Below are 27,298 nucleotides of genomic sequence, written 5' to 3'. Positions count from 1 at the left end.
TTCTTGTTGTTAACTAACTGATGTTGTATTTTATTACTGGAGGTGAAAGCAGGGGTTAGGTCGAATTTAAATAAGTTTCTCTTCATTTTGTATTCTAGTGTAGGGTGGAAAGGTAGTGAGATGAAGTTTTGCCTGTTTTTGATCTGTGGAAAAATTAGGTTGTTGATTCTGGATTTGTGGACCATATTATATATTCCTTGTAACTCTTCAATGCTGTATCCATTGTTTATACCAATTTTTATGATTTTCTTTATTTCAGCAGATAGATTGTCTGGGTTAAGGGGTATATTATATATTGTATTGAAAAGGAACCTAAAGTTGGCGTATTTGTGTTGTTTGCAACAGTATGAGTTCCTTGGTATGATATTGTCAGTGTATATTGTTTTTCTCTATATACATTTTCTCTGTATTAGTATTTCTGGTTATTGTTAAGTCTGGGTGATAAAGGAGCAGGCCTAGTGATCTTGCAGAAAAATGATTACATTTCAAAAACCACCCTATTTTTTAAACAAAATAATATCATAGAAATTAAGAACAACCCAACTATTGCATATAACAATAATTTGAAAAAACTAATAAAACAAAATCTCCCATTCCTGAAGACTTTTAACATAGATAACTTTAACTCTATTGAAATGAAGCCTCAGATCCCACACATGAAAAGTTTAATAAAATTGCATAGGGTCGATAAGAGCATCAGACCAATTATTAAACACTAATAGACCAACCAACAAAATTGCGAAAATAGTTCAAAGATTTTTGTATAAGGCATTAAACAACTGCTTTCAAGACACAATTAAAAATTCCACGGAATTATGCAAAAAACTATCAAAAATCAAAATAGGAAAGAATTTCAGACTGATATCTCTGGATATAAAAAACTTATATTAAAACATACCAATTACCCCTATTGTTGATTTAATAAAGGAACACCTAATAGAGAACATAGATAAAATAGAAATCACTAGAAATCGACAGTTTCCTTGAAATCCTTAACATAGTCTGTAAACAAAACTTTTTCGACTTCAATAATAAATACTATAAAATGCAAAATGGTTTATAGTATTTATTATTACAAAATAAAGATTGAAGACAGAAGTGGCGTGTACCAAATTAAGTGTCAAAAATGCGATGAGATTTACATGGGACAGACTGGAAGAAATTTATACACAAGATTTAAGGAACACACCACAAAAAGCAACTCATCGGTATATAAAAATGTTAAAGCCTGCAAACATGAGATCAAATTTGAAGACGTCAAAATTGTCAAAAACCTAAAAAAGTCTCGTGAAATGGACCTCTACGAAGAATTATTCATCAATGTAGGCAATAATAATCAAATCAAATTAATGAACGACCTGACTGAATTCAATAACAGAAAAAGATTTTTTATGACATTTGTGTAAGCAATCCAATATGCTCCCCCCCCTCCATAACATCATCCCTCTTCACTAGAATATTATATGTCAATCACGCATGCGCTTTACATTTATTTTAACGTCAGTACGCCATTGTTATAAGTTGTGAAACGGTCTTTCGAAAACTCGCTAAACCGATAGTTGATTTTGCTGACCATCTATTTTTAACACCCTTGACAATAATTGCTGTTAACAACGTGTTGTTCATACAGCAAAATAACTTTTTACATTTCATTGTCGGTTGTTGAAAAGATATTCCGCTTGCGTGTTCGTCGTGCTTTTGACAGAATAAGTAAGTCGCCATTTTGTTTTATAACTGTTCTCTCGAAATTAATAACTATATTTTTTAGCAAGTTAAGAACCGAATAAGAAGTGAACCTTGTTTTCTTTACAGAATAGATAACGAATACTTTTATAATTAAACCGTTGCGTAAACGTGGTTTAATATTAATCTATCTTCACTACTTGTGTCGACAACATAATCATTTTCAACATCGATAAAAATTTTGACGGTAAATTAGTTTTACACACTTATATCTATCCTTATAATTTATATCTTTTCTTTATATATATATATCACCTTTTTATATATATTCCTTCAGTGCCTGAAGAAGAGTGAGGATTTCACTCGAAACATTGTAAAACCTTCGATTATATATAATATGGATTGAGCCAACGAGAGAGATAGCTTGCGCAAGGTGATCGAACAGAGATAGACATAGAAGCGTACTGCCATATAATGGGTGTACTGATAGAAGTGAGTTAGATATAGAAGCGTACTGACATATAATATATCTATCTTTGTTACACTTTCACATTATCGCTTTCCATCTGCGTCTATTCACCTTGAGCAACATTTTTGTTAGTAGATATATTCAGTTAGCTCAATCCATATTATATACAGGGTGATTCATAAGTAATGGGCCAAATTGTAAATGTACGTTCAGGAGGCCAAAATAATAATATTTTCATTAACAATAATGGGTCTTAGTCTGCTCCTTACTGAGATACAGGATGTTAAAGCGAAAAAAATAAAATAGATTTTTGTTAATAGATCAGCTACTTTTCTACATAATGACTCATAGTTGACTTATAGTTTTTGTAAGGGTAAACAATAATGTGTGAGAGGATTTGAGTTAACTCGTAGATGTCGCCACATGCGCCATATGAATTATGAAACGTCAATGAGCTTTTACGTTTAATGAATAGTTTAAAACATTTTATTGTTAAGTAAACTGATTCATTCTTGTCCTAACATAAATCAAAATGTCGAGACATAATCACTTTTCAAACGAAGAAATAAGAGACATGTTATGCGTTTACGCACAAGAACGTTTTTCTGGGCAAGCAGCATCCAGAAAATATCGTGAAATGTACCCTTACAGAAGGCAGCCAAACCGGATGATATTTCAAAATATTTATAATGGATTGGGTGAAACAGGTTCATTTCGTCCAAAATATCATACAGGACGTCCTAAGATTATCACTCCGCAGCAAGAAGATGAAATTTTGGTAAGAATTGCGCAAAATTCTGAAATAAGCACTCGTCGATTGTCTGCAGCAACTGGAATAAGCCAACCATCCGTGACTAGAATTTTACACAAGGAAAATTTATATCCCTATCATTTTATACCTGTGCAAAATTTACTTCCAACAGATTATCGAATCAGAGTTCAATTTTGTCAGTGGCTAAAAGGAAAATTGAATAATAATCCAACATTCCTAAATAACATTCTTTTCACGGATGAAGCAACCTTTACCAGACGCGGAGTTTTTAATTGGCGAAATAGTCATGCCTGGGAAACCGAAAACCCTCGTTTAAAAAAAGATAGACATTTCCAGCACGAGTTTAAAATAAATGTGTGGTGCAGTTGAATTACCTCCTAATTTAAATGGAGAGTCATATTTAATTTTTTTAAATAATGACTTAGTCGACCTCTTGGGAGATCTTCCATTACAACTAAGAAGAAATATGTGGTTCATGCAAGACGGTGCTCCTCCACATTTTTCACGTGCTGTGCGCGAACATCTGAATGAAACATTCCCTCACCGTTGGATTGGACGTGGTAGTGAATTTCAGTGGCCACCATGTGTGGGGTTACATGAAATCAATGGTCTATGCTGAACCTACTATAAATACACGAGACGAGTTATGGAATAGAATTCAAGATGCAGCCAATTCAATACGAAATAATCCTGCTACATTTTTTAAAGTCAGACAATCCTTAACCAAACGGTTAAATGCGTGTATAAATGCTGGTGGTGGTCATGTTGAAAACCTTTTGCAGTAGCTCATAATTAAGCTTAAATTTAATTTAACTTCGCACAACATTAACATGTAGGTTTTGATAACAGTTGTCGTAAGTGGTCTTAGTTCAAGTCTGTTCTAATGTTGTATTTCGTTTTATTAACTGGCGTACAATAAATTGTTTTATTACGTAATTTTTTTATGGTTTCAGTTTAATATTGTTATCAATTATCAATTACGGTTAGGTAAATGTCAACATTCCATGCCATGCTTGTGTCTTAACAGATTAATGCTACGTCGACCACCGTGAAATGTAGTGTAGTGAATTAGTAAAATTCAAATATCTCGAAAATCGTTAATATTTTCAAGATCAAAGAAGTATAGCTTTTTTCTACAGAAATGATGGGGCTATCCAAATTAAACAAGTATGTTGTAAAATAATGAGCGATAAAAAATTTGTAGCTGATTTCATCTAATTCATATGGCGCATGTGGCGACATCTACGAGTTAACTCAAATCCTCTCACACATTATTGTTTACCCTTACAAAAACTATAAGTCAACTATGAGTCATTATGTAGAAAAGTAGCTGATCTATTAACAAAAATCTATTTTATTTTTTTCGTTTTAACATCCTGTATCTCAGTAAGGAGCAGACTAAGACCCATTATGGTTAATGAAAATATTATTATTTTGGCCTCCTGAACGTACATTTACAATTTGGCCCATTACTTATGAATCACCCTGTATAATCAAAGTGTAAAACCATTCATCGCCCATTTTGGTTACATTTATCAAATGATTCTAGTTCTAGGTATAGTGTTAGTTCTAGTTTTATACTTCCACTGTCACTAGAACTAACATTAGACCTAGAACTAGAATCATTTGGGTTTAGCCGCACGTCTCTAAAGACAGCTAAACCCGAATGATTCTAGTTCTAATTAAGGTATAGTGTTAGTTCTTCATACCAACAGTGCAAGTGCAAAACTAGAACTAGGTACTCTAGTTCTAGGTATAGTGTTAGTTCTAGTTTTACACTTGCTTTGTCACTAGAATTAACACTAGAACTAAAATCATTTGGGTTTAGCCATGCGTCTCTTAAGTCAAAAACATAGAATTATCATAAAAACGTCACCTTTTTCAAGAAAAACTTTTCCATTGCAAAACTACCCAATTCCTGTACTATTAAGCTATGTTGCATTTTATGAGGGGCAGTGCAAGTACATAGTAGTTTCGTAACTATATTTACTGCATTCATATATTGCGAGTTAAATAAATCCTCAAATAATAACTAAAAAAATCTATTTTGTTTTATAAAAATTTATTTAGGCTCTGGCAACAAATACTCTTCCATTTAACGGTTGTACACGTCTGTAATTATTTCTTAATCCAGGATCGATGCAGTACAAATCTCGAAATCTTTCAATATTTTCTCTAGATATTTCCAATATTTTATCAAAAATTATCCATGTAACTGTTTCGTGACAAGGCGGAGTAGTTAATGAACCAGCGTAACAGACGTAACGTCTTTGAAAAGGGGGAAGTAATCGTGCCATTGGAAACGGAATCGGAATTGTTATCTTTTTAGATCTTGAATAAAATTTTTCAAAACAGCATGTAACGCAATTCATCGCGATATCATTAGTTTTAGAAACGATGTGATACATATACGCCATAATCATAATACCATCTTTTTGTAATTCCGCTTTCTTTAATTTCCCATACTTTGTATTAAAAAATACAGCGTGAGCCTCCATGGGAAAATACTTTCCGTTTATTGAGTGTTCGCTTCCAATATTATCATGATCACCCCAATGAAAATGTATATGATCCAATTGATATGTATCGCGTAGAGGACCACCTTTAATTTTAATTTTAACTCCACATGGTTGTAATCCCACTACAATAAAATACAACATAAATTTATATCGGAATTTTTATGGGGGATTATACCGGTATCTTTGGTTCTTATCAATTTTATAGATCTAGGTGATTCATAATACGTTTGACTCCATGCGAAGTTTGGAAAATTTGTTTTTAACGCTACATTGCATGTTGAACAAGGTACGTCCACCGGTGATTGTTCTTTTCCTGCGCATGATTTAAACGCTCCTTCCCAGGTGTGTTGTCCTTCTTGGCAGTAATGTCTTTCTTTTTCGACTTTTAACTCATTATATAAAGGGATTAATTGAAAACAAATCAGTACGAACATAAATAAAGATGTTTTACTAGCCATTTTTTTTTATCGAGATCTTTCCATTGCCAGAGCCTAAAATTTCTATTGACATAATACAAATTGACAATGAGTTGACAATTTCTAGTTATCGTTATGATATGTCATTTTATTTCCTGCCTTAAATAATAGTTTGGGTGGGTTATGCTTTTATGTCATTAATTCTAGCTTTCATTCAACTTAGTGTATGTCTAATTTTAATACGTAATATGCTACGATATCTATTAATACAAACTTAAAAAAATGATCTAAATAAGTTTTTATGTTTAATATAAAAACCAAATATAACAATGCATGAAGACATTCTTTGGGGGACGAAATCTCTTAATGAACTCGTAATTGGATTAGTGCCGATCGTGGCCCATTCCATCTTTAATTAAACGCCCAACACGTATTGGAAATAATTGGTTAAAACCTTCTAGGTCATCAAGGCTTTCTTCACATTTTTGACTAGTGCATCCATCATTATTGGGAATGTAAAGAATAAATATTAAGAATTTTCTTATAACTATTTAAAACGGTTACTAGTTAAAAATACTTACTAGCTAAAAAATCGGGTTACTGTATAAAATTTGTAAGAAAGGTTGGAAAGACTCGGAGAATACTTATAAAACCACAACTAAAGCCGAGAAAGCTTTTGACGTCGTAACAAAGAAAAAACTGGTCATGCCAAAGAAGAGGTGATGAATAACTTAAGTTATAAGATTACTAACTAAAATTTACAATACAATTCGCAATCAGGTCACAAGCAACAACCGAATATCAAATGAATTTGCCACTAACGAAGGAGTGAAACAGGAAGGGTGACTTCGCCCACTATTGATGATAACGTTTATGGATGCAATTATTAGACACACGAGAATAGCAAACCGCGATTTGTCGGCTTTAGAAATCTGGCACCGGCAAATGTTTCGGAATGCGCTTTCGCCTCGAATAATAACTAAAATAATATACTCAATATGAACTACATGAAAATGAATAAGTTTCCTTAAAAGACATAAGTAGTGACAATATTAATAGATAGCGAAAAAATGTACGTACTACTAGATGTACATATATAAATCAGTATATAGACCAATAAGTTCGTAGGTTGTCAAAGCCGGTGTTATTAGAAATAAAATTACATCTAGACACTTCCAGGTGAAATTGAATTAAAATATTATTTGACGTTTCGGATGCCCTGTTACAACCTTCTTCAGGATCAGGTTCAAAACTTTTGAGCGACTTTGGCACAGAATAACAGATCTGCTCTAACTGCTCTTATGTTATTCATAGAAATGAAATACTTACGAAAAGCCCTTGGAGTAATAAAGTTAGATAAAATCCGTAATAAATCCATCTTAATGTCATCTCTGATATCTTCCATTCTATAACCTCTACTTTCTTTTTTAATGTTTTATTGACGAAATAAAAAGCCTAGAAATTCGGGTTGTAAGTGCCATATTTTGCAAGCGGTGGAAATAAAAGGAAATCGTCATTTGGTCAAAAATAAGTTGTTCAGGTGTTCGACTAGCAAAGAAAGATCGTTAAAAATAATCAAAAATAAGTTTAAATTGAATATTGACACCATGTGAAGATGAGCAAAGTATAACGAAGGTTACAATGTTCATTTGCACACGATTTGCGCTGGTTAAAATGACGAAATATATTGTGAAGCGATGAAAATAAAATTGATTATTTTGTATCAAATAGGCTTATTGGAGGCTTTGTATTATTGAGCATCAAAATGGTTATAAAACATGGTGAGGTACTTTTATCGATGCGTGAAGAGGTCTATTTTGTTATAATATATACAGTTGAATCTGCGCGGTATAATGCATCGGTGAAGAGGTGTTGTAACTCAATACAATACAATCCGACTCGAAACAAACTAAACGCGGACAACAATCTAAAAATTGATTTTAAATGTTGTATTATTTCGTTTTTATTTTCTCTTTCAACAGTATCAAATTGTTTTTATTAAATCACGTATATTTCAACATCGGCTATAAAATCCTTTTTTGTTTTTTAGTGTATTGCATTATTATTATTTATTGGATAGTACCTATATGTTTTCTATATTTTTATTTTTTATACATATTTTATGATTAAAATACATTTAAACGTGAATATTAAAAGAGGTCGTGAATATCCCCTCTCGTCATTTTGCGCACTTGCACTATCGTTCAAAATCAGTGGATAATTTGACACTACATTTTGCTTGACGACATATCTAAAATTATGCTATACTTATTACGCTAAAGTACTTAAAAAATTACGTTACAGAAGTTAGGGATCAGCCAAGAAGATCAAAACAACGAAATGTTTCTAAAAGAGCAATTTTACTACAACATTGGACGAGATGAGATTGTTCATGTTATGGATGTAAGCAATGGAAAACGAGATTATTCCGCAACTCGAACGAATGGAGAGAGATGGAAATTGCTTTTTGTGCTGCTTTGAAGCAGCTGATGTTAGCTAGCATCAGCAACAGATTTAAAGTTAGCCACACGCATTATATCTTGGAGATATTATGTATTAGATAATGTATTAAGACTTATAGGAAAAGTTAAAGAGGTCCGTTTTTAGCAAACTTATTAAACCCAACTCATTTAATTCTAGTTGAAATGTCAGTAGCTATACATTGTGTGGAAAAACCGTGCCAACTGGAATATGAAAATGTCGATTTTACTAATCCAACTCAAAATTTATCAGTTAATACACTTGCTTTGATCTTCTGGCTAACTTTGGTTAGCCATAACTATAATGTAACTAGATTCACCCGCCATCCATCTATTCAAAGTTATACCGCAATTTGGACATACGAAGCTGGCTGGCCAGGGCTTGTCTAAATTCGTCAAAGCAAACCCCAAATAATAATGAGAATACGCCTGTCTTATAAGAATTGTAATTGGTCGTCCCGTCATCCCAATAATGTATTGTCCGCAAATAAAACAGAACAAATGAGGATTGTTCTTGCATTGAAAACTTCTGCTGCTGCTAGCCATTATCAACAAAACTTTTACAACACTGCTATTTTCTTAAACGAAAGATCACTGAGGTGTCTCAAGAAGAACTAAATATTATGGCAATATATTCTCCTTTTATACCAAAAAATATTAAAAAAAAAACAAGGTGTTTAGCAGAACAAGGTTCTAATATATTCACATAACAGGGTGATTCACATAAGAACCGACACAGAGCAGGGACATGTAGAGGACAATAAATTAAGATGATTTAACGTAACTTACCTCTATACTAAGTTGAACATCTGAGGAGTGATAGGCCTTCAAAGTTGGCACTTCCATTTTTAAAAAGTTTAATATCTTCGTAATACATTAAGCTAAAAAAACCAAATTTGGTATACGTTATGAGTCTACCAAGGGTATTAATTGGTAACAAATTAAACTCAATTGAGGCATTTCATAGGGTTGATTAAGGGTGATGGTCCCCTAAATTTTGACAGATTTTTTTAACCTTTTGGCGGATTTAATACATTACTACTTCATTTCATGTGGAATTTAATTCTAAAACTTTTCTTACTCGTATTATTTTTTAAAAAACTTTGTCGTTAAAAACTTAAATAAGTAAAGACACGTATTTCGTAATATTACTTAAAATAAGAGAAAATTTTGTAGTCGGCTATGAAATTGTACGTCAAACTTGACAAACAGATTACAAAGTTATTTGACGACAAGGTTTTCTCCATCACCTTTCATTCTTGAGTTATGATCGATTTTAACACCAAAAACACCCAATTTTGACATTTTGGGGATGTTCTCTTTATCACATGAAAATCATTACATCTAAACTAAATTTGTTTATGGATGATGTCTTCTTAGTTGACAATAAACAACTTATTCCTAAAAAACTTTTCTCCATCACCTTTCATCCTTGAATTATGATCAATTTTAATAACAAAAGTACTCAATTTTAATGTTTTGGTGATTTTTTCTTTATCACTAGAAAATCATTATATCTAAACTAAATTTGTCTATGGATGATGTCTTCTTAGTTGATAATTTGTAATCTTTGGGATACAAACAGGACAGGCCCAGTGAAAATAATAATAAACAACTTATTCCTAAAAAACATTTCTCCATCACCTTTCATCTTTGAGTTATGATCAATTTTAATACCAAAAGTACTCAATTTTATCATTAGAAAATCATTAAAGCTAAACCAAATCTGTTTATGAGTAATGTCCTTTTAGTTCATAATAAACAATTTATTTCAAATAAACTTTTCTCAACCACCTTTAATTTTTGAGTTATGATCTATTTCAATACCAAAAGTACTGAATTTTTTGGTGATTTTTTCTTTATCACTAGAAAATCATTATAACTAAACCAAATCTGTTTATGCATGATGTCTTTTTAGTTCATAATAAACAATTTATTTCAAAAAAACTTATCTCCATCACAATTAATTTTTGAGTAATGATCGATTTTGATAACAAAAGTATTCAATTTTGACATTATGGGGATTTTCTCTTTATCACTAGAAAATCATTACATCTAAACAAAATCTGTTTATCAATAATATCTTTTTAGTTCATAATAAATAATTTATTCCTAAAAAACTTTTCGCCATCACCTTTCATTCTTGACTTATAATCGATTTTAAAATCAAAAGTACTTAATTTTGACATTTTGGAGATTTTCACTTTATCACAAGAAAATTATTATACCTAAACTAAATTTGTTTATGGATGATGTCTTTTTAGGTTATAATAAACAATTTATTCCTAAAATTACGTACAATTTCACAGCCGACTACTGAAGTTTCGATGATTTAAGTAGCATTAACGAAATATGTGTCATTAGTTACTTGAGTTTTTTATGAAAACGACAACGTTTTTTAAAAAATAATAAGAGTAAAAAACGTTTTAAAATTAAATTCTACATGAAATGAGATAATAATGTATTAAATCCACCAAGAGGTTAAAAAAAATCAAAATTTAGAGGACCATCAAACCTTAATCAACCCTATGAAATGCCTCAATTGGTCTCAACTTGCTACCAATTAATACCCTCGGTACACTCATAACGTATACCAAATTTGGTTTTTCTAGCTTAATGTATTACGAAGATATTGAATGTTTTAAAAATTTAAGACCCAACTTTGAAGGTCTATAACTCCTCAGAGGTACAACTTAGTATAGAGATAAGTTGCGTTAAATCATCTTAATTTATTGTCCTCTACATGTCCCTGCTCTGTGTCGGTTCTTATGTGAATCACCCTGTATAATGAAGTGGAGTTATTAAAAAACACTTTTTATTGTGATTGTTTTTTAACAATTAGAATTTCTTTTGCCAAAAAAGATCTAACAAGTAAACGCGCGAGTTATTAAAAACTTTTTCCAAGAATATTATTGTTTGTTGTATTTAAAAAATAATAATATTTATGTCAGTGAATTTAATGTTCATACTTAGTGCCTGGAACAGTAAAAATACCTCTTTATTAAAAAAAACTGTTCGTAATAATGTTTCAACAATACGGTGAAAATGGCAAAAATGAAATTTTGCACGATTGTCGTAAATTAACGATATCCCCGGTAAAATACGTTCGACCATGGTGTCCAATGCTTCGAAATGTAGAGAATTAAATGTTCTACAGGATAGAATAGCTAACTTTTTTGTTCATATATAATTCTTTTTCGTTACGGTGGGATTAAGTGATAAAAAAATGGAAAAAATGCCAAATTTGATTTTGTCGAGTTGTTTTAGGCTGTAGCAAAATAACGGACAGTCCGATTTATGCCATCAATACCTCAAAATGTTTGTCTGGATCTCTACTTTCATGTCCATGTAGCTACAGAAGCACACTATGCAAAATAAAAAATATACTGAACATGAACCGTTACTATGTTTTTTAATTTACGATTTTCCACATTTTTGGGTATATCTCGAACTGGACGTGATGGAGAAAAACTAAAGACAGTTTCAGAATCAGCACAACATTCTATGTTATAAAAAACACATAAATATCACAGTCTTCGAGATATTTCTTGTATACTAGTGTAATTTGTATACTGACAATAAATTTTGTAAACTACATCATTAATGATGTGTTGATGGTTATAAATTATGACGCTTAAACCTAATAAAATTAGAAAATAATTTTGATAATAAATTTAATGTAGGATAAATGGTGTGTGTGGTATTAGTTTAATAATAGGGTGTATGTTCTGTTATGTTCCAAGGTAAAGCTTGGAAAGATTAAATTGAATTAAATTGTAAATTTACCCCCCTGGTGGCGTTTCACTTAAAGCTCAGGCAACTATTTTCAAGCTCATTTTACTAAAAGTTAATATCCAGGCTTGGAGATTCACTAATCTGAATTCCCCAAACCGTAACTAATACGTAATACGCAACTGGAGTAACGTTAAGTGGTGACCATTTTACGTTTTATTCTCGTCCCATTCCGACAGGGAAAGTTCGCGCCGGTGCTATTTAGGAATTAATTTTCTACGTTGAAATTAGTAAGCTTATACCAGTGTAATTCCGAGCCTTGCCGGCGCGTAGAGGTAATGCGCTCTCTAATTTATACGCGCGGATGCGGACCTAACGAAAGCTCCCTGCCAGTGGCGTCGCCGCAGTTGGAGTCATTTCAACTCATAGGCGTCGGTTTGTTGCAGGGGGGCGTTTCAAAACTTTACAGCCGACGGTTACGGTGACCGTATAATCTTAATTAGAAGCCCATACGGGACGGTAACGTGCAGCTTTGTCGGTTAGGAGAACATTCAGGTGTACGGTTCCGAGCCCTATTAACGGCCAGCGAGGCAATACGGACAATTTGCGCGGACTCCGGGTTTTGTAAATAGCTCTCGGAAGTTAACGATTGCGTTTCCGGTTGGAACGAGCCACGGAGGCCCTTTAATTATGGCCGCCCCTGAAATATATAATTAATGCAGCAATTAAAATTTGCGTGGATTCGGAATTAAACTTGCGATTGTTTGCTTTGGTAACCAAACGCGGCGAAATGTAAATGAATTTCGACGGATTTCAAACGTAATTATGTTCGCAATTAATTGCAGGAGGTCTTCGCGAACACAAAGTGTTTTCAGTCAATTAACATAAAGACGCATACTTCAATCAAAATTACAGTTTTATTATTTTCTCGTTACGTCACGGTCTTCCAATAATGACGCGATCATTAAGTTCTTGTAAAGGTCTAAAATTATTTTTAAGGTATGGATTTATTTTGTAAAATTCCCTGAAACGTCCTATATTTTTATGCGAAATCGGAATTGGGGTTTCGTATACTATCCAAGTCACGCTTTCAGAGCAAGGCGGGGTGGTTAACGATCCTGGATAAGTTAGGTAACCATGATGAATCTCGGGGATTAATTTGGATATTGGAAATCTTTTTGTTTTTTTTGTAACGTTTGTTTTACCACCATAGATGTAGGCGAATGAATTTGTTAATGCGTCCATTGCTGAATTTTTTACGTCATCTGAAGCCTATCAATTTAATTAAGCTTATTAATTACGAGTCGTTATGATTAAAGCGATATCCTCACGTTGTAGAAATAAGCAACAACTACAAGACCATCACTTTTAGATAAAGCATCACCGATGTTGTTATATTTCGAATTAAAATGAACCGCGTGGGCTTCCATTGAGGCTTTGCGCCCGTCGACGCTGTGTTCGCATCCATCCTCATCTTCAGCGGCCCAATGAAAGTGAAGTTGCTCCAAAATGTATGTGTTGTGAAGTGGTCCACCGGTAAAATTAGGTCTATCCCCGCTTCCAAATCTTGGTTCCATTTGAACTAATTAAGAATAATTAGGGTTAATATTGATTGTAAAGTTGTTTCGATATAAAAGTACTTGTGTGGTAATTCTTGGTTAACTTGTAAAAATCAGGGATTGAATCGTACATGTTATTTCTTTCAAATTTGGGGAATTTTTCTTGAGCTTTGGCTTTCGCCGCGGATGGTAAACTTATCGGGGATTGTCTTTTACCACCACACTCTTTGTAAGTATTTACCCAACTTGCGGTACCTTAAAACGTTTTGTTAAAGAATACTAATCGCATTTATTTTATTATTATTACCCCCACTTGAATGATACAAATTTTCTTCCCCAATCGTTTCATATAAGAAAACTAAAAGCTTTAAATGATAATAACGAATAAAAAATTAAAAAGATAATTGAGTATACTTAATAATATTAATGAAATTATCCTATATATTAACGATGTTGATGTCCTCGCCATGTTGCAGAAGATTATAACTCCTTTTCATTAAAAAACTTATTTAAAATTAAGTGTATAAAATTGTAAAAGATTGTCTTGCTTTTCGTGACATGTTATTTGTAATAATTTTGACTTGTGACGACTTGTGTATTAAAAAAAAGTAATCGCCAAAAAAATATGTAATCCCCAGTACTAAATCCTGACTCAGTTAAAATCCTTTAAAGTAACTTATCAAAAGTTACACTCGGAAAACTGGAAGCGTCTTCCATCATCTGATTAAGCCCCATCCTATTAAACGTATTACATGAGAATTTCGCTGGGCGTATCTCATGGAAAAGTGAGCCGAAACCATAGATTAGACCGACGATAGAGTTGGGACAGTGCAAGCGCTTCCGGTGGCACACTCTCGCTGTCAGATAGCGCGTATTTATTAGGTGCGACTTGATATACCGTCGGTTCAGTCAAATCCCGCGATACCATTTAACGGGTTAAGCATATTTTTCAGGATTACATGGGCCATGAACGGAGATAACCTCCGTGTTTTTGCTGCTGTAGTAACACAAAATGGGATTGTACGGCCACATGAATAAAGATTAAATTAATAGATAAGCCAGAAAATGTGGGTTAAAATTTTTGGCGGAGGCGCCGGCTCCAACAAATTTTTCACGTATTTAATGAATCCTCTTTATTCGTTGAATATAAACTCGGCTAGTTTTGACGTTTTCGGATTTCCCATCGACAATTCCATAATGCATCTCGCCGGGCCAGTTAAAACTTCACGTCTGCCCGAGAAATCCAATTAACTGCCGGTATAACTTCTTGGGCCTTGCGCAAAGTGAGTGCGGAATTATGCCCGGAGCTCGGTAATCTCCGAAATTACGGACGCTCGATGCTAGGGCCCACTAGTTACAATTCATTAGTTCGGCTAACGGGCCGCAATATGAAAATAGCGGTGTTATTCATCGCCGCGGGCCAGTCGTTAATGTTACTGAAAAGATAATTACGTTCCCACTTAGCGCGATGTGCGGTTTTAATCCTCGCATAATTCCCCCACCGAAATCGCCTGAGAATGGGAGCGCGAAAATTGGATGGAGATAATCGAGTTTACACGCGTCCTGTAATTTAAAAAGGAACATCAACGACTCGGAAAAAAAGACTCGTAATTTTACTAAGTCTTTTAAAATTGTTTTATTCATTAACACTGTTTAATCTTGATTAAAACCGCAAATACCATTTCATTCTTTTATTTCTATAAAAGCTATTAGGTATATAAATTGTGAAGTAGCTTATGAAAGCATTCGATACAACTTTATGTATAACCAAACATAGGTTGTTCTTATTGATGTTGGCAAGACAAGTTTAAGACTGCAAATATATCAAAAATGTAAGACCAAAAAAGAAGCATTTCAGTTATATAGTAAAGACTAATTCTGAGTACTTCCGGTGTAGATCCCGCTTTTTCTGGGGCACGTTCTTCGTTAAATCAACTGGATCAGATTATTTAGTGAAACCGTTTAAACACAATAAAACGTTTATTCTTTTTTTGGTTTAATCAGATATTCAGTAATTTTCAGTATGAAATTATCTGCATTTGTTATACAAATTATAAGCTATATATAAGCTAATATCTCCAGAGTTCTTGAGATTATAGTTCTTAAACATAATAAGGCATTTATCATTTTTTCAGTTAAGCAACTATTTTCAGTCATTTTCAAAAAATCATAATAAATTAGAATTTCAAAAAATTAGTATGAAATTATCAGCATTTGTTATACAAATTATAAGCTTTGCAATTAAAGAATCCAATTTTCGAAATATATTTTAGTTCTTGAGATATTAATTGTTAAACACAATAAAACATTTACTCATTTTTCGGATTAAAAAAAGAACTTATTGGAATTTTAATAAATGAGTATGAAATTATCTGCATTTGTTATCCAAATTATAAGCTTTCTAGTGCAGGAAATGGATTTTTAAAATATCTCTGCGTTTTTGAGATATTAATATTTAAACACAATAAGACATACTCCGATTTTTCGGGTTAAGCAACTATTTTCAGTCATTTTCAAAATATCATAACAAATCGAGATGTCAATAAATTATTATGAAATTATCAGTATTTGCTATACAAATTATAAGCTTTCCAATGAAAGAATCTAATTTTCAAAATACCTTTTAGTTCTTGAGATATTAATTGTTAAACACAATAAAACATTTACTCATTTTTCGGGTTAAACAAAGAACTTGCTCTCATCTTCAAGAAATCATAAAAAAAAGGAATATTAATAAATCAGTATGAAATTATATGCATTTGTTATACAAATTATAAGCTTTCTAGTGGAAGAAATGGATTTTCAAAATATCTGTTCGTTTTTGATATATTAATATTTAAACACAATAAGATATTTTCTGATTTTTCGGGTTAAGCAACTATTTTCAGTCATTTTCCAAAAATCATAACAAATCGAGATGTCAATAAATCATTATGAAATTATCAGTATTTGTTATACAAATTATAAGCTTTCCAAGAAAAGAATCTAATTTTCGAAATATCTTTTAATTCTGGAGGTATTAATTGTTAAACACAATAAAACATTTACTCATTTTTCGGGTTAAACAAACAACTTGCTCTCATCTTCAAGAAATCATAAAAAATTGGAATTTTAATAAATCAATATGAAATTATCTGCATTTGTTACATGAATTATAAGCTTTCTAGTGCAGGAAATGGATTTTTAAAATATCTCTGCGTTTTTGAGATATTAATATTTAAATACATTAAGACATACTCCGATTTTTCGGGTTAAGCAACTATTTTCAGTCATTTTCAAAATATCATAACAAATCGAGATGTCAATAAATTATTATGAAATTATCAGTATTTGCTATACAAATTATAAGCTTTCCAATGAAAGAATCTAATTTTCGAAATATCTTTTAGTTCTTAAGATATTAATTGTTAAACACAATAAAACATTTACTCATTTTTCGGGTTAAACAAACAACTTGCTCTCATCTTCAAGAAATCTTAAAAGATTGGAATTTTAATAAATCAGTATGAAATTATCTGCCTTTGTTATACAAATTATAAGCTTTCTAGTGCAAGAAATGGATTTTCAAAATATCTGTTCGTTTTTGAGATATTAATATTTAAACACAATAAGACATTTTCAGATTTTTCGGGTTAAGCAACTATTTTCAGTCATTTTCAAAATATCATAACAAATCGAGATGTCAATAAATTATTATGAAATTATCAGTATTTGCTATACAAATTATAAGCTTTCTAATGAAAGAATCCAATTTTCGAAATATCTTTTAATTCTTGAGATATTAATTGTTAAACACAATAAAACATTTACTCATTTTTCGGGTTAAACAAACAACTTGCTCTCATCTTCAAGAAATCTTAAAAGATTGGAATTTTAATAAATCAGTATGAAATTATCTGCCTTTGTTATACAAATTATAAGCTTTCTAGTGCAAGAAATGGATTTTCAAAATATCTGTTCGTTTTTGAGATATTAATATTTAAACACAATAAGTCATTTTCAGATTTTTCGGGTTAAGCAACTATTTTCAGTCATTTTCAAAATATCATAACAAATCGAGATTTCAATAAATTATTATGAAATTATCAGTATTTGCTATACAAATTATAAGCTTTCTAATGAAAGAATCCAATTTTCGAAATATCTTTTAATTCTTGAGATATTAATTGTTAAACACAATAAAACATTTACTCATTTTTCGGGTTAAACAAACAACTTTATCTCATCTTTAAGAAATCATAAAAAATTGAAATTTTAATAAATCAGTATGAAATTATCTGTATTTGTTACATAAATTATAAGCTTTCTAGTGCAGGAAATAGATTTTCAAAATATCTCTTAGTTTTTGAGATATTAATATTTAAACACAATAAGACATTTTCTGATTTTTCGTTAAGCAACTATTTTCAGTTATTTTCAAAATATCATAACAAATCGAGATGTCAACAAATCATTATGAAATTATCAGTATTTGTTATACAAATCATAAGCTTTCCATGAACGAATCTAATTTTTGAAATATCTTTTAGTTCTTGAGATATTAATTGTTAAACACAATAAAACATTTTCTCATTTTTCGGGTTAAACAAACAAACTGCTCTCATCTTCAAGAAATCATAAAAAATTGGAATTTTAATAAAACAATATGAAATTATCTGCATTTGTAACATAAATTATAAGCTTTCTAGTGCAGGAAATGGATTTTTAAAATATCTCTGCGTTTTTGAGATATTAATATTTAAACACAATAAAACATTACTCATTTTTCGGGTTAAACAAACAACTTGCCCTCATCTTCAAGAAATCATAAAAAAAAGGAATTTTAATAAATCAGTATGAAATTATATGCATTTGTTATACAAATTATAAGCTTTCAAGTGAAGGAAATGGATTTTCAAAATATCTCTTAGTTTTTGAGATATTAATATTTAAACAAAATAAGACATTTTCTGATTTTTCGGGTTAAGCAACTATTTTCAGTCATTTTCAAAATATCATACCAAATCGAGATGTCAATAAATCATTATGAAATTATCAGTATTTGTTATACAAATTATAAGCTTTCCAATGAAAGAATCCAATTTTTGAAATATATTTTGGTTCTTGAGATATTAATTGTTAAACACAATAAAACATTTACTCATTTTTCGGGTTAAACAAAGAACTTGCTCTCATCTTCAAGAAATCATAAAAAAAAGGAATTTTAATAAATCAGTATGAAATTATATGTATTTGTTATACAAATTATGACCTTTCTAGTGCAGGAAATGAATTTTTAAAATATCTGTTCGTTTTTGAGATATTAATATTTAAACACAATAAGACGTTTTCAGATTTTTCGGGTTAAGCAACTATTTTGTCATTTTCCAAAAATCATAACAAATCGAGATGTCAATAAATCATTATGAAATTATCAGTATTTGTTATACAAATTATAAGCTTTCCAAGAAAAGAATCTAATTTTCAAAATATCTTTTAGTTCTGGAGGTATTAATTGTTAAACACAATAAAACATTACTCATTTTTCGGGTTAAACAAACAACTTGCCCTCATCTTCAAGAAATCATAAAAAAAAGGAATTTTAATAAATCAGTATGAAATTATATGCATTTGTTATACAAATTATAAGCTTTTTAGTGAAGGAAATGGATTTTCAAAATATCTCTTCGTTTTTGAGATATTAATATTTAAACACAATAAGACATACTCCAATTTTTCGGGTTAAGCAACTATTTTCAGTCATTTTCAAAATATCATAACAAATCGAGATGTCAATAAATTATTATGAAATTATCAGTATTTGCTATACAAATTATAAGCTTTCCAATGAAAGAATCCAATTTTCGAAATATATTTTAGTTCTTGAGATATTAATTGTTAAACACAATAAAACATTTACTCATTTTTCGGGTTAAACAAAAAACTTGCTCTCATCTTCAAGAAATCATAAAAAATTGGAATTTTAATAAATAAGTATGAAATTATCTGCATTTGTTATACAAATCATAAGCTTTCTAGTGCAAGAAATGGATTTTCAAAATATCTGTTCGTTTTTGAGATATTAATATTTAAACACAATAAGACATTTTCAGATTTTTCGGGTTAAGCAACTATTTTCAGTCATTTTCCAAAAATCATAACAAATCGAGATGTCAATAAATCATTATGAAATTATCAGTATTTGCTATACAAATTATAAGCTTTCCCATGAAAGAATCTAATTTTCGAAATATCTTTTAGTTCTTAAGATATTAATTGTTAAACACAATAAAACATTTACTCATTTTTCGGGTTAAACAAAGAACTTGCTCTCATCTTCAAGAAATCATAAAAAATTGGAATTTTAATAAATAAGTATGAAATTATCTGCATTTGTTATACAAATTATAAGCTTTCTAGTGCAAGAAATGGATTTTCAAAATATCTGTTCGTTTTTGAGATATTAATATTTAAACACAATAAGACGTTTTCAGATTTTTCGGGTTAAGCAACTATTTTGTCATTTTCCAAAAATCATAACAAATCGAGATGTCAATAAATCATTATGAAATTATCAGTATTTGTTATACAAATTATAAGCTTTCCAAGAAAAGAATCTAATTTTCAAAATATCTTTTAGTTCTGGAGGTATTAATTGTTAAACACAATAAAACATTACTCATTTTTCGGGTTAAACAAACAACTTGCCCTCATCTTCAAGAAATCATAAAAAAAAGGAATTTTAATAAATCAGTATGAAATTATATGTATTTGTTATACAAATTATGACCTTTCTAGTGCAGGAAATGAATTTTCAAAATATCTCTTAGTTTTAGAGATATTAATATTTAAACACAATAAAACATTTTCAGATTTTTCGGGTTAAGCAACTATTTTCAGTCATTTTCAAAATATTATAATAAATCGAGATGTCAATAAATCATTATGAAATTATCAGTATTTGTTATAGAAATTATAAGATATCCAATGAAAGAATCCAATTTTCGAAATATCTTTTAGTTCTTGAGATATTAATTGTTAAACACAATTTACTCATTTTTCGGGTTAAACAAAGAACTTGCTCTCATCTTCAAGAAATCATGAAAAATTGGAATTTTAATAAATCAGTATGAAATTATCTGCATTTGTTATACAAATTATAAGCTTTCTAGTGCAAGAAATGGATTTTCAAAATATCTGTTCGTTTTTGAGATATTAATATTTAAACACAATAAAACATTTTCTCATTTTTCAGGTTAAATAAACAAACTGCTCTCGTCTTCAAGAAATCATAAAAAAAAGGAATTTTAATAAATCAGTATGAAATTATATCCATTTGTGATACAAATTATAAGCTTTCTAGTGAAGGAAATGGATTTTCAAAATATCTCTTCGTTTTTCAGATATTTATATTTAAACACAAAGAGACGTTTACTCATTTTTCGTTTTAAGCAACTACTTGCTCATCAAAATAACTAGGAATTTTAATAAATCATTGTGAAATTATCAGCGTTTGTAATACGAATTATTGGCTTTCCAGTAAAAGAAACGGATTTTCAAAATATGTGTTAGTTTTTTTGAGATATAAATTTTTAAACATCAGAAGATATTTACTCATTTTTTGTCGTTTACTCAAAACTACGTGATTACAAATTTAAAAATTGTTGCTATTATACAATAATCGCAAATATAATCTTACAATGAAAACTGGAAAAGTGCACAATTTTTTTACAAACCTCGTTTTGAATAGGGAGAAAAAGTATCCTTCTAACCATTCCAATTTAAAAGCTCTATTAATGTCACCTTTGCCCCCAATCTTATCTACATAAAAGCCCAAATCAAATTCGTTATTTATTATTACTGATTGATTCATCACTGCAGTTTTATCATGACATGTTAGGCTTGTATGTAACAGTGATGATTAGTTTCAAGGAAAATTTTAAATATAAGTAAAATTTACAAAAATAATTCTTGTGGATGAATTTATTAACTTTAATGTTGCAATAGCTTGTACTAGAACTACTCGGAGTCTGAGAAATACTATATACCTTCACAGAATTCAACAACTAATTTCACTACGAGAATTACCCTGGACGAAATTGTTTGTTATGCACGGTAGCAGTGAAAAGGGGAATGAATTCCTTGCAAAGCTGGCAAATATTATTGTTGGAACATTAACAAGCTTAGAAATTCCAAACTGGTCTATGACGGCTAATTATTTATGTTGAGTTAAGTTCATGTAGAGATGAAGGATTAAATTAGTTTCCTGTTTGATAAATTTCCAAAAATATTAAAGGATTTTTTAGAAGTCTCGAATTTTAACGTTCACATACATTGTTAAAACTCTAGATGATATAAGAATGAACCAAATACTTTGGAAACTTCTCTACCGATATCATAATCATCCCAAGTTCAAAGTTCCGATAGCCATAATATCCGTTCCCAGAACTATCGGAAAAAGTAATAACCACTAACGAAACTTTTTAGTTTATCTCTATTAAAAGGAAAACCTTAGATTTTCTTTACTTTTTATTTTATTTTATTTTAAACAACACGTTAATCTGTCAAATGATCAACACGGTAAAGAAACCTTTCATATTGGAAATCGAAGAATTCAAGCCCAAACAATACACTCGCCGTATTGTCCATGTTTCAGCATTCCCGAAAATAAAGGAGTCCTCGAAACATAGTTGTTATCTCCCTTTAGCAACAAGCTACACGTTCGGGTAAAAATCGAAAATATAGATAGCTGTCACCGTGTGGTGTACTGATGAAGAGTAATGGTAGTTCGCGGGCGATTGTGGTTAACTCTTTTTGCAGTGATGCCGTATGGAGTTATACCTACCATTTTTTTATAAGTTGCACAGATATAAAGTTAGTTGGCAATATCGCTATACTACTTTAAATGCATATAACTCATATCAACTCACATATAGAGCCTAGTATTGATTTTTATCCGTGCACCAACATCTCTATGTGTAATTAATTTGTACTATCCACTGAAATTGCATGAAAATCTCTCATAAATCTGTGTATGACATATAACTTGTTCTGTAGCTCATCTTTGTTCCCAAGCAACCTCAGTGTAATAGATATACTAGAAAACCTCGAATATAGAAGATATTTCTGGTATTAAAGAATCTATAACTTTATTACATTTTTTTAGTCTAAAAGTTGTTTCAGCTATATATTGGTACTAGGTAACCTTTACCAGGGTGTATTCCTATTATAAAAGCATCTCTAGCATCGTAATGACTTCATGGTAGTCCTTACAGCTCTCTCTATAGTTCATTTTTGACATGTTGTATTCCTGCATTTTTTAGATGGTCCATAAACACTGTTATCTAACGCTTGCATTTTATCGCAGTTGATATGAAGGAAAATTCAGGAAACAAATGATGCAAACAATAATGCTTGACGAATTATACATAATGCTCTTGTTCTGTTAGCCAGAATGATTTCGTAGTCAAAAGGCATCAATTAGTAAACCATTCAAGGATTGATTTGTAAAAATTTGACACGTGCACAAGAACAGAAAGAGAGAAGGAATATCAGTTAAAGGCCCTAGGAACAAATGTTGTAAGAAGATTTTTTTGTTCATGACCACACCAACTTTAAATATAATCCAATATTATGTTTAAGAAGAAATTTTTTGCAATACACCTTTTTGCTGGTAGCTAAAAACTTATTTGGCGATGATTGACAGTGTGTGGCATTTCTGTATAGTAGGTGTCTGTAGTGTCAAAGCATCTACAGCATTATAGAGATACCTGAGCAGTTCTAGCATCCGAGGTCGCTTACAGCTTCATCCATACCAAATCAATAGCTGGATAGTTTATAAGGATGTATGACTTAATCTAGTCTTATGAACATATTGATAGAATCCTGGACAGATTTCAAGAATGTATGAAAAAAATAAGCGGAACTCGCTTGACCGAGGCGTTTAATTCATGCGAAACTAATAAAAAGCTACGGATACTTTGCAAAGATCTATGAGTTAATCAAGCTGAGGTTGCCAGCGACCAAGGCATTACATTAATACTACATAGTTGGAAAGCTGGACAGTTTTCAAGTATATTCAACTTAATCAAGACGAGATCGCTTGCGACCGAGGCGCAAGTTAGTTTTTATGGAAGTATGACTTAAGTACCAACGTTACAAAATTGGAACATAACCACTGGTCGCTATCTTATTATGAGCGCTTTTAACAAAAAGTATGAGAAGCTTCTTGGTCACGTTTCATCAAACATTAAAATACAAGTTTACTAATCAAACGAAACTTTATGAAACTTGTGTTTAATTTAGTTGAAGATACATAACTTAAACAAAATTTGAAAAACTAATAACACGTTTTACATATATTTTGAGAACATTGGAAATAATTGTATGGAGTACATTTTCTTGATAAGGACATGTGGAGCATGTGTTCCTTTTCAGGAATCTACCTTTATCGTTACAGCCGCTCCTAAGTCTGTGGAATATCCTCGCATTGACAGAATACTAGGACGAATTTTGTTACTTTGGGAATATTTTGTATTTTGCTTAGACGAAGTTAGACAAAGCAAGATCTTTCATAAGTAGCAGTTGAGTTAGTTGGCCATCATTGGCTATCTTCTAGATCTTGGAAATCTACTCCAGCTTTGGTATTATTACAGTAAGCAATTATCTTCGATTTTTCAGAGGCTTTTTCGATACGTACAAAATTATGGTAATATTCTCAGTAAAACCATTGCCGAATCTACTTTTCTAGATCGTTTCTCAGGCAAAATGTGTACTTCACTTTTCTTGATAATTCCAACATAGGTAACCTCCATCTCTCAAAATATTGATCAGCTCAATTAATGAAAACTAGTTAAGTTAATTAACATCTTACCTGTAGTAGCAACATTGCAAATCAATTTTTACTCAATACAGCTCTGAGTATGTCTCGCACTCAACTTTCCATTCTCAAATCTCAACCATAAAATATATTTCGTGGAATTGGTCTCTTTACGAAATCAACTCATTATATCAAAAATTTGTTAATTCGAAGTTATTATTCTCTGGAGCGTCTCTAGTTTTTTTAAGATAACAGAGTGTTTGTAACATATAGTTTTGTGTAACATTTATAACTTTATAGATATGATAAAGTAATTCTAGTTTAGGAATTCTATTATTCATTCATGAAAATAGTCGTTAACTATTAAAGTAGTTAATTTTTGATATCTGTCACTTAGTGAAAACATCCTAAATATTAACCCGTTTATTTTTATAAATTTAGAAACTATTTAATAACATATAATTTAGTTTTGTGCTTTTAACTGGCGCCTCCACCATAATTTCTGTTTACCAAATAAATACTTTAAACTAAAATAAACTTTACGTATAAATAACCAAGTACTTCGATAGCATTTCCAAACTTCCAATCTATTTAATAAATAACTAAATCTATTTGAAGCGAGTTTAATGGAATTCCCATCACAGCTCTGCCATACCAACAACACTAAAAGGTCGAAGTTAGAAGGTAAACCTAGTTCTAGGTGCGACTTGAAAGTCTAAGGTACGATCTCAGTTTATATCGGAGCAAGATTTAATGATGCGGTATACTTTAACGTCTCACTTTTGGGTCGTGTAACTATATTATTGGGTAAGTTTGTAAAGATATTGGGACCGTTTGATCGATGGTTGATTAAATAGTTTGACGAACGATTCTGTTTAATTTAAACGGTGAGCCGGGAGGCGAGAATTCTGCAAGTTTACAAGTCGACAAAAACTTTACTTTGACACCCTCGAGACTTACACAAAACAAACTGCCGCTCGTTAAGGACGCTCTTGTAAATAAGTACCTTACGGTAACAATTATTTAAATAGGCGGTCCTCCCAAACCGGTGATAAAAATTAAACTTCCTCGGATGTTTCCCCGTAGACCGTCGCATTAAGACAACGGCGCGATGTAAAACTTCACCTTTAAAGCTCATCCGAGTATTACAGGGATCGTTCCTTTTCTTAATTTCATTCAAAAGACATTCTCGGAAGTTTGTATCCGTATTTTTTCTTGTATTCTTTTTATTAGTTTTTTTTACGACGCCCGCGGTCTGTTCAGTAATTAAGACTGTTCCATGAAATCCAACTTGATCCTCTTCATCGTAATTTTTTTTTTCCGGTCTCGATGACAGGGACACGGCGGGAACCAATTAGGAAGGAACGTCTTTTAAAAAAATCACAACCCTTGAAATACAACACGATTTCTTTCCGCGATGGCTTAATTTTTCATTCGTAACTGGAACGGCTTTGAAGTCAGAGCCGTTGCGAATTGGAGAACTTTATTACTTGAGGCATTCCTTTAACGATCCTCAATTAAGCGTCAAAAAAAAAGGATAAATCGAGTTCATTCCTCGTTTAATACAATTTTGAAGACCAATCAAATGAGTTCAAGTGAAACTCAACGAGCGGAAATTATCGCATGCTTAAATTTAAGATAGAATCAAATTTTTGATTACTAAATTAATTTGATTTTTTTTTGTTTTAGCCCTCTTACTCGGTACTGGACTTGTGGTGTTCGCTTCAACTTTGTCTGAAACGATGTTGGAGGTTACGCAGTACCATAAAGAATCATCAACAGAACCTTTATATGAATACTATTATGGATGGTGCTTTTTCACGGCTGGTGCAGCTTTTATTATGACGAAAATGGCTGCTGTTTTTTCATTGAGTGGATACCTGAATAGATTTTCATCTGTCGACGAAATGGTACAGTAATATTTAATAATAATTGAAAACGTAGTTCCAATAATCCCTTTAATCCCGAGTAAATCTTGAAATAATTGTGAAAATGCTTTTTGTATTAACATTGTAAACGCATCCAAACGAAGGGGATTAAAATTTAATTCCATATTTTTCTCTACGTTCATATTCTCTATTTTAATCAATAAAAATAAATATGGTGAAATTAATAAAATATAAACTCTATGAATGATTAATTCCATATATTTTAAACAAAAATTAAAATTCAAATTGATGGAAATAATATAGAGAAAAATATTATCGAGAACGTTTTAAATTTCAAAGTGATGCTTTCGTCGTTCGTTTTATTCTCTGAATATCGGACGTTTCCAACGACATTTTCTCTGGTAGTTCAGCACTAAGCTTGTCAAGTTAAAAGGTATTTGCGACGCCGTCAGCATCGCTATTCGTATAGCTGCAGCTGTTTTACGGTCCACGCAAAGCAAACCCCATCGTCACACATAGTGTTGCAGTGTTTAAAATTCTATTTTCGCACTGCACGTGTCGTCGCTTTCCCATCAAAGGTCGCATTATTGGATACCTGTTGAAAGACGACTCTGTATCTGCAAACAACAACGAGAAATTGACTGAATTTTCCATTATAATTCTTTTCTGTTGACATTTGATTTCTTCTTCGTACTCGATACAATCGACAATAATCCGGAAGTGGCACTTTGGACAAAGCCTTGTTTTCCGCGAGTTCATTTGCTCAAGAAAATAGCCCAACTTCCGGCCGTGCATAGCGAGGATTACGGAAAATTGCGAAACACAAGTGGAAAGAAAAGTCCGGTCCGGAAAACTCTCGAAACTTTCAAATTGGCAGTTAATTACTGGCTCCGCGAGGACAGAGCCAAGATGTACAATAAAATTCTACAGTTTCTTTTTAACTTCTTTCCCATTATACCCACACCACTTTTACCTCTTTAA

The 27,298-nt window shown here is 31.3% G+C and overlaps 3 protein-coding genes across 3 annotated transcripts in view; 1 reads left to right on the top strand and 2 right to left on the bottom strand.

Moving 5' to 3' along the window:
- Positions 1-27,298, top strand: part of LOC111419787 (uncharacterized) — a 119,081-nt gene that overhangs the window by 63,762 nt on the left and 28,021 nt on the right. Inside the window, exon 5 of the mRNA XM_071201289.1 lies at positions 26,118-26,338. Coding sequence (XP_071057390.1) covers positions 26,118-26,338 — 221 coding nt within the window. The remainder of the gene's footprint in view (positions 1-26,117; positions 26,339-27,298) is intronic.
- On the bottom strand, positions 4,961-5,994 carry LOC111420593 (carbonic anhydrase 1-like). Its single transcript, XM_023053609.2, has 2 exons — positions 5,619-5,994; positions 4,961-5,565 (listed from the first exon to the last, which is right to left on the bottom strand). The coding sequence occupies exons 1-2, from the start codon at positions 5,899-5,901 to the stop codon at positions 4,991-4,993; spliced, it is 858 nt and encodes a 285-aa protein (XP_022909377.2). The 5' UTR covers positions 5,902-5,994; the 3' UTR covers positions 4,961-4,990.
- Positions 12,970-14,216, bottom strand: LOC111420592 (carbonic anhydrase 7-like). Its single transcript, XM_023053608.2, has 5 exons — positions 14,045-14,216; positions 13,938-13,988; positions 13,712-13,885; positions 13,403-13,653; positions 12,970-13,343 (listed from the first exon to the last, which is right to left on the bottom strand). The coding sequence occupies exons 1-5, from the start codon at positions 14,097-14,099 to the stop codon at positions 13,008-13,010; spliced, it is 867 nt and encodes a 288-aa protein (XP_022909376.1). The 5' UTR covers positions 14,100-14,216; the 3' UTR covers positions 12,970-13,007.

This window comes from Onthophagus taurus, chromosome 1 (genome assembly GCF_036711975.1).
Source record: "Onthophagus taurus isolate NC chromosome 1, IU_Otau_3.0, whole genome shotgun sequence".
NCBI lineage: Eukaryota > Metazoa > Arthropoda > Insecta > Coleoptera > Scarabaeidae > Onthophagus > Onthophagus taurus.
Note: the sequence above shows the minus strand (reverse complement) of the source record. Positions and strands in the feature narration are given on the sequence as shown.

Bases quoted from the DNA above. Each gene is read 5' to 3' on its own strand.
- LOC111420593 (XM_023053609.2), bottom strand. From the start codon at position 5,901: ATGGCTAGTAAAACATCTTTATTTATGTTCGTACTGATTTGTTTTCAA. The intron at 5,566-5,618 runs GTATAATCCCCC...ATTTTATTGTAG, and splicing joins GATAAGAACCAAAGATACCG to TGGGATTACAACCATGTGGA.
- LOC111420592 (XM_023053608.2), bottom strand. From the start codon at position 14,099: ATGGCGAGGACATCAACATCGTTAATATATAGGATAATTTCATTAATA. The intron at 13,886-13,937 runs GTAATAATAATA...AAACGTTTTAAG, and splicing joins TTTGTATCATTCAAGTGGGG to GTACCGCAAGTTGGGTAAAT. The intron at 13,344-13,402 runs GTGAGGATATCG...TTAAATTGATAG, and splicing joins TTGTTGCTTATTTCTACAAC to GCTTCAGATGACGTAAAAAA.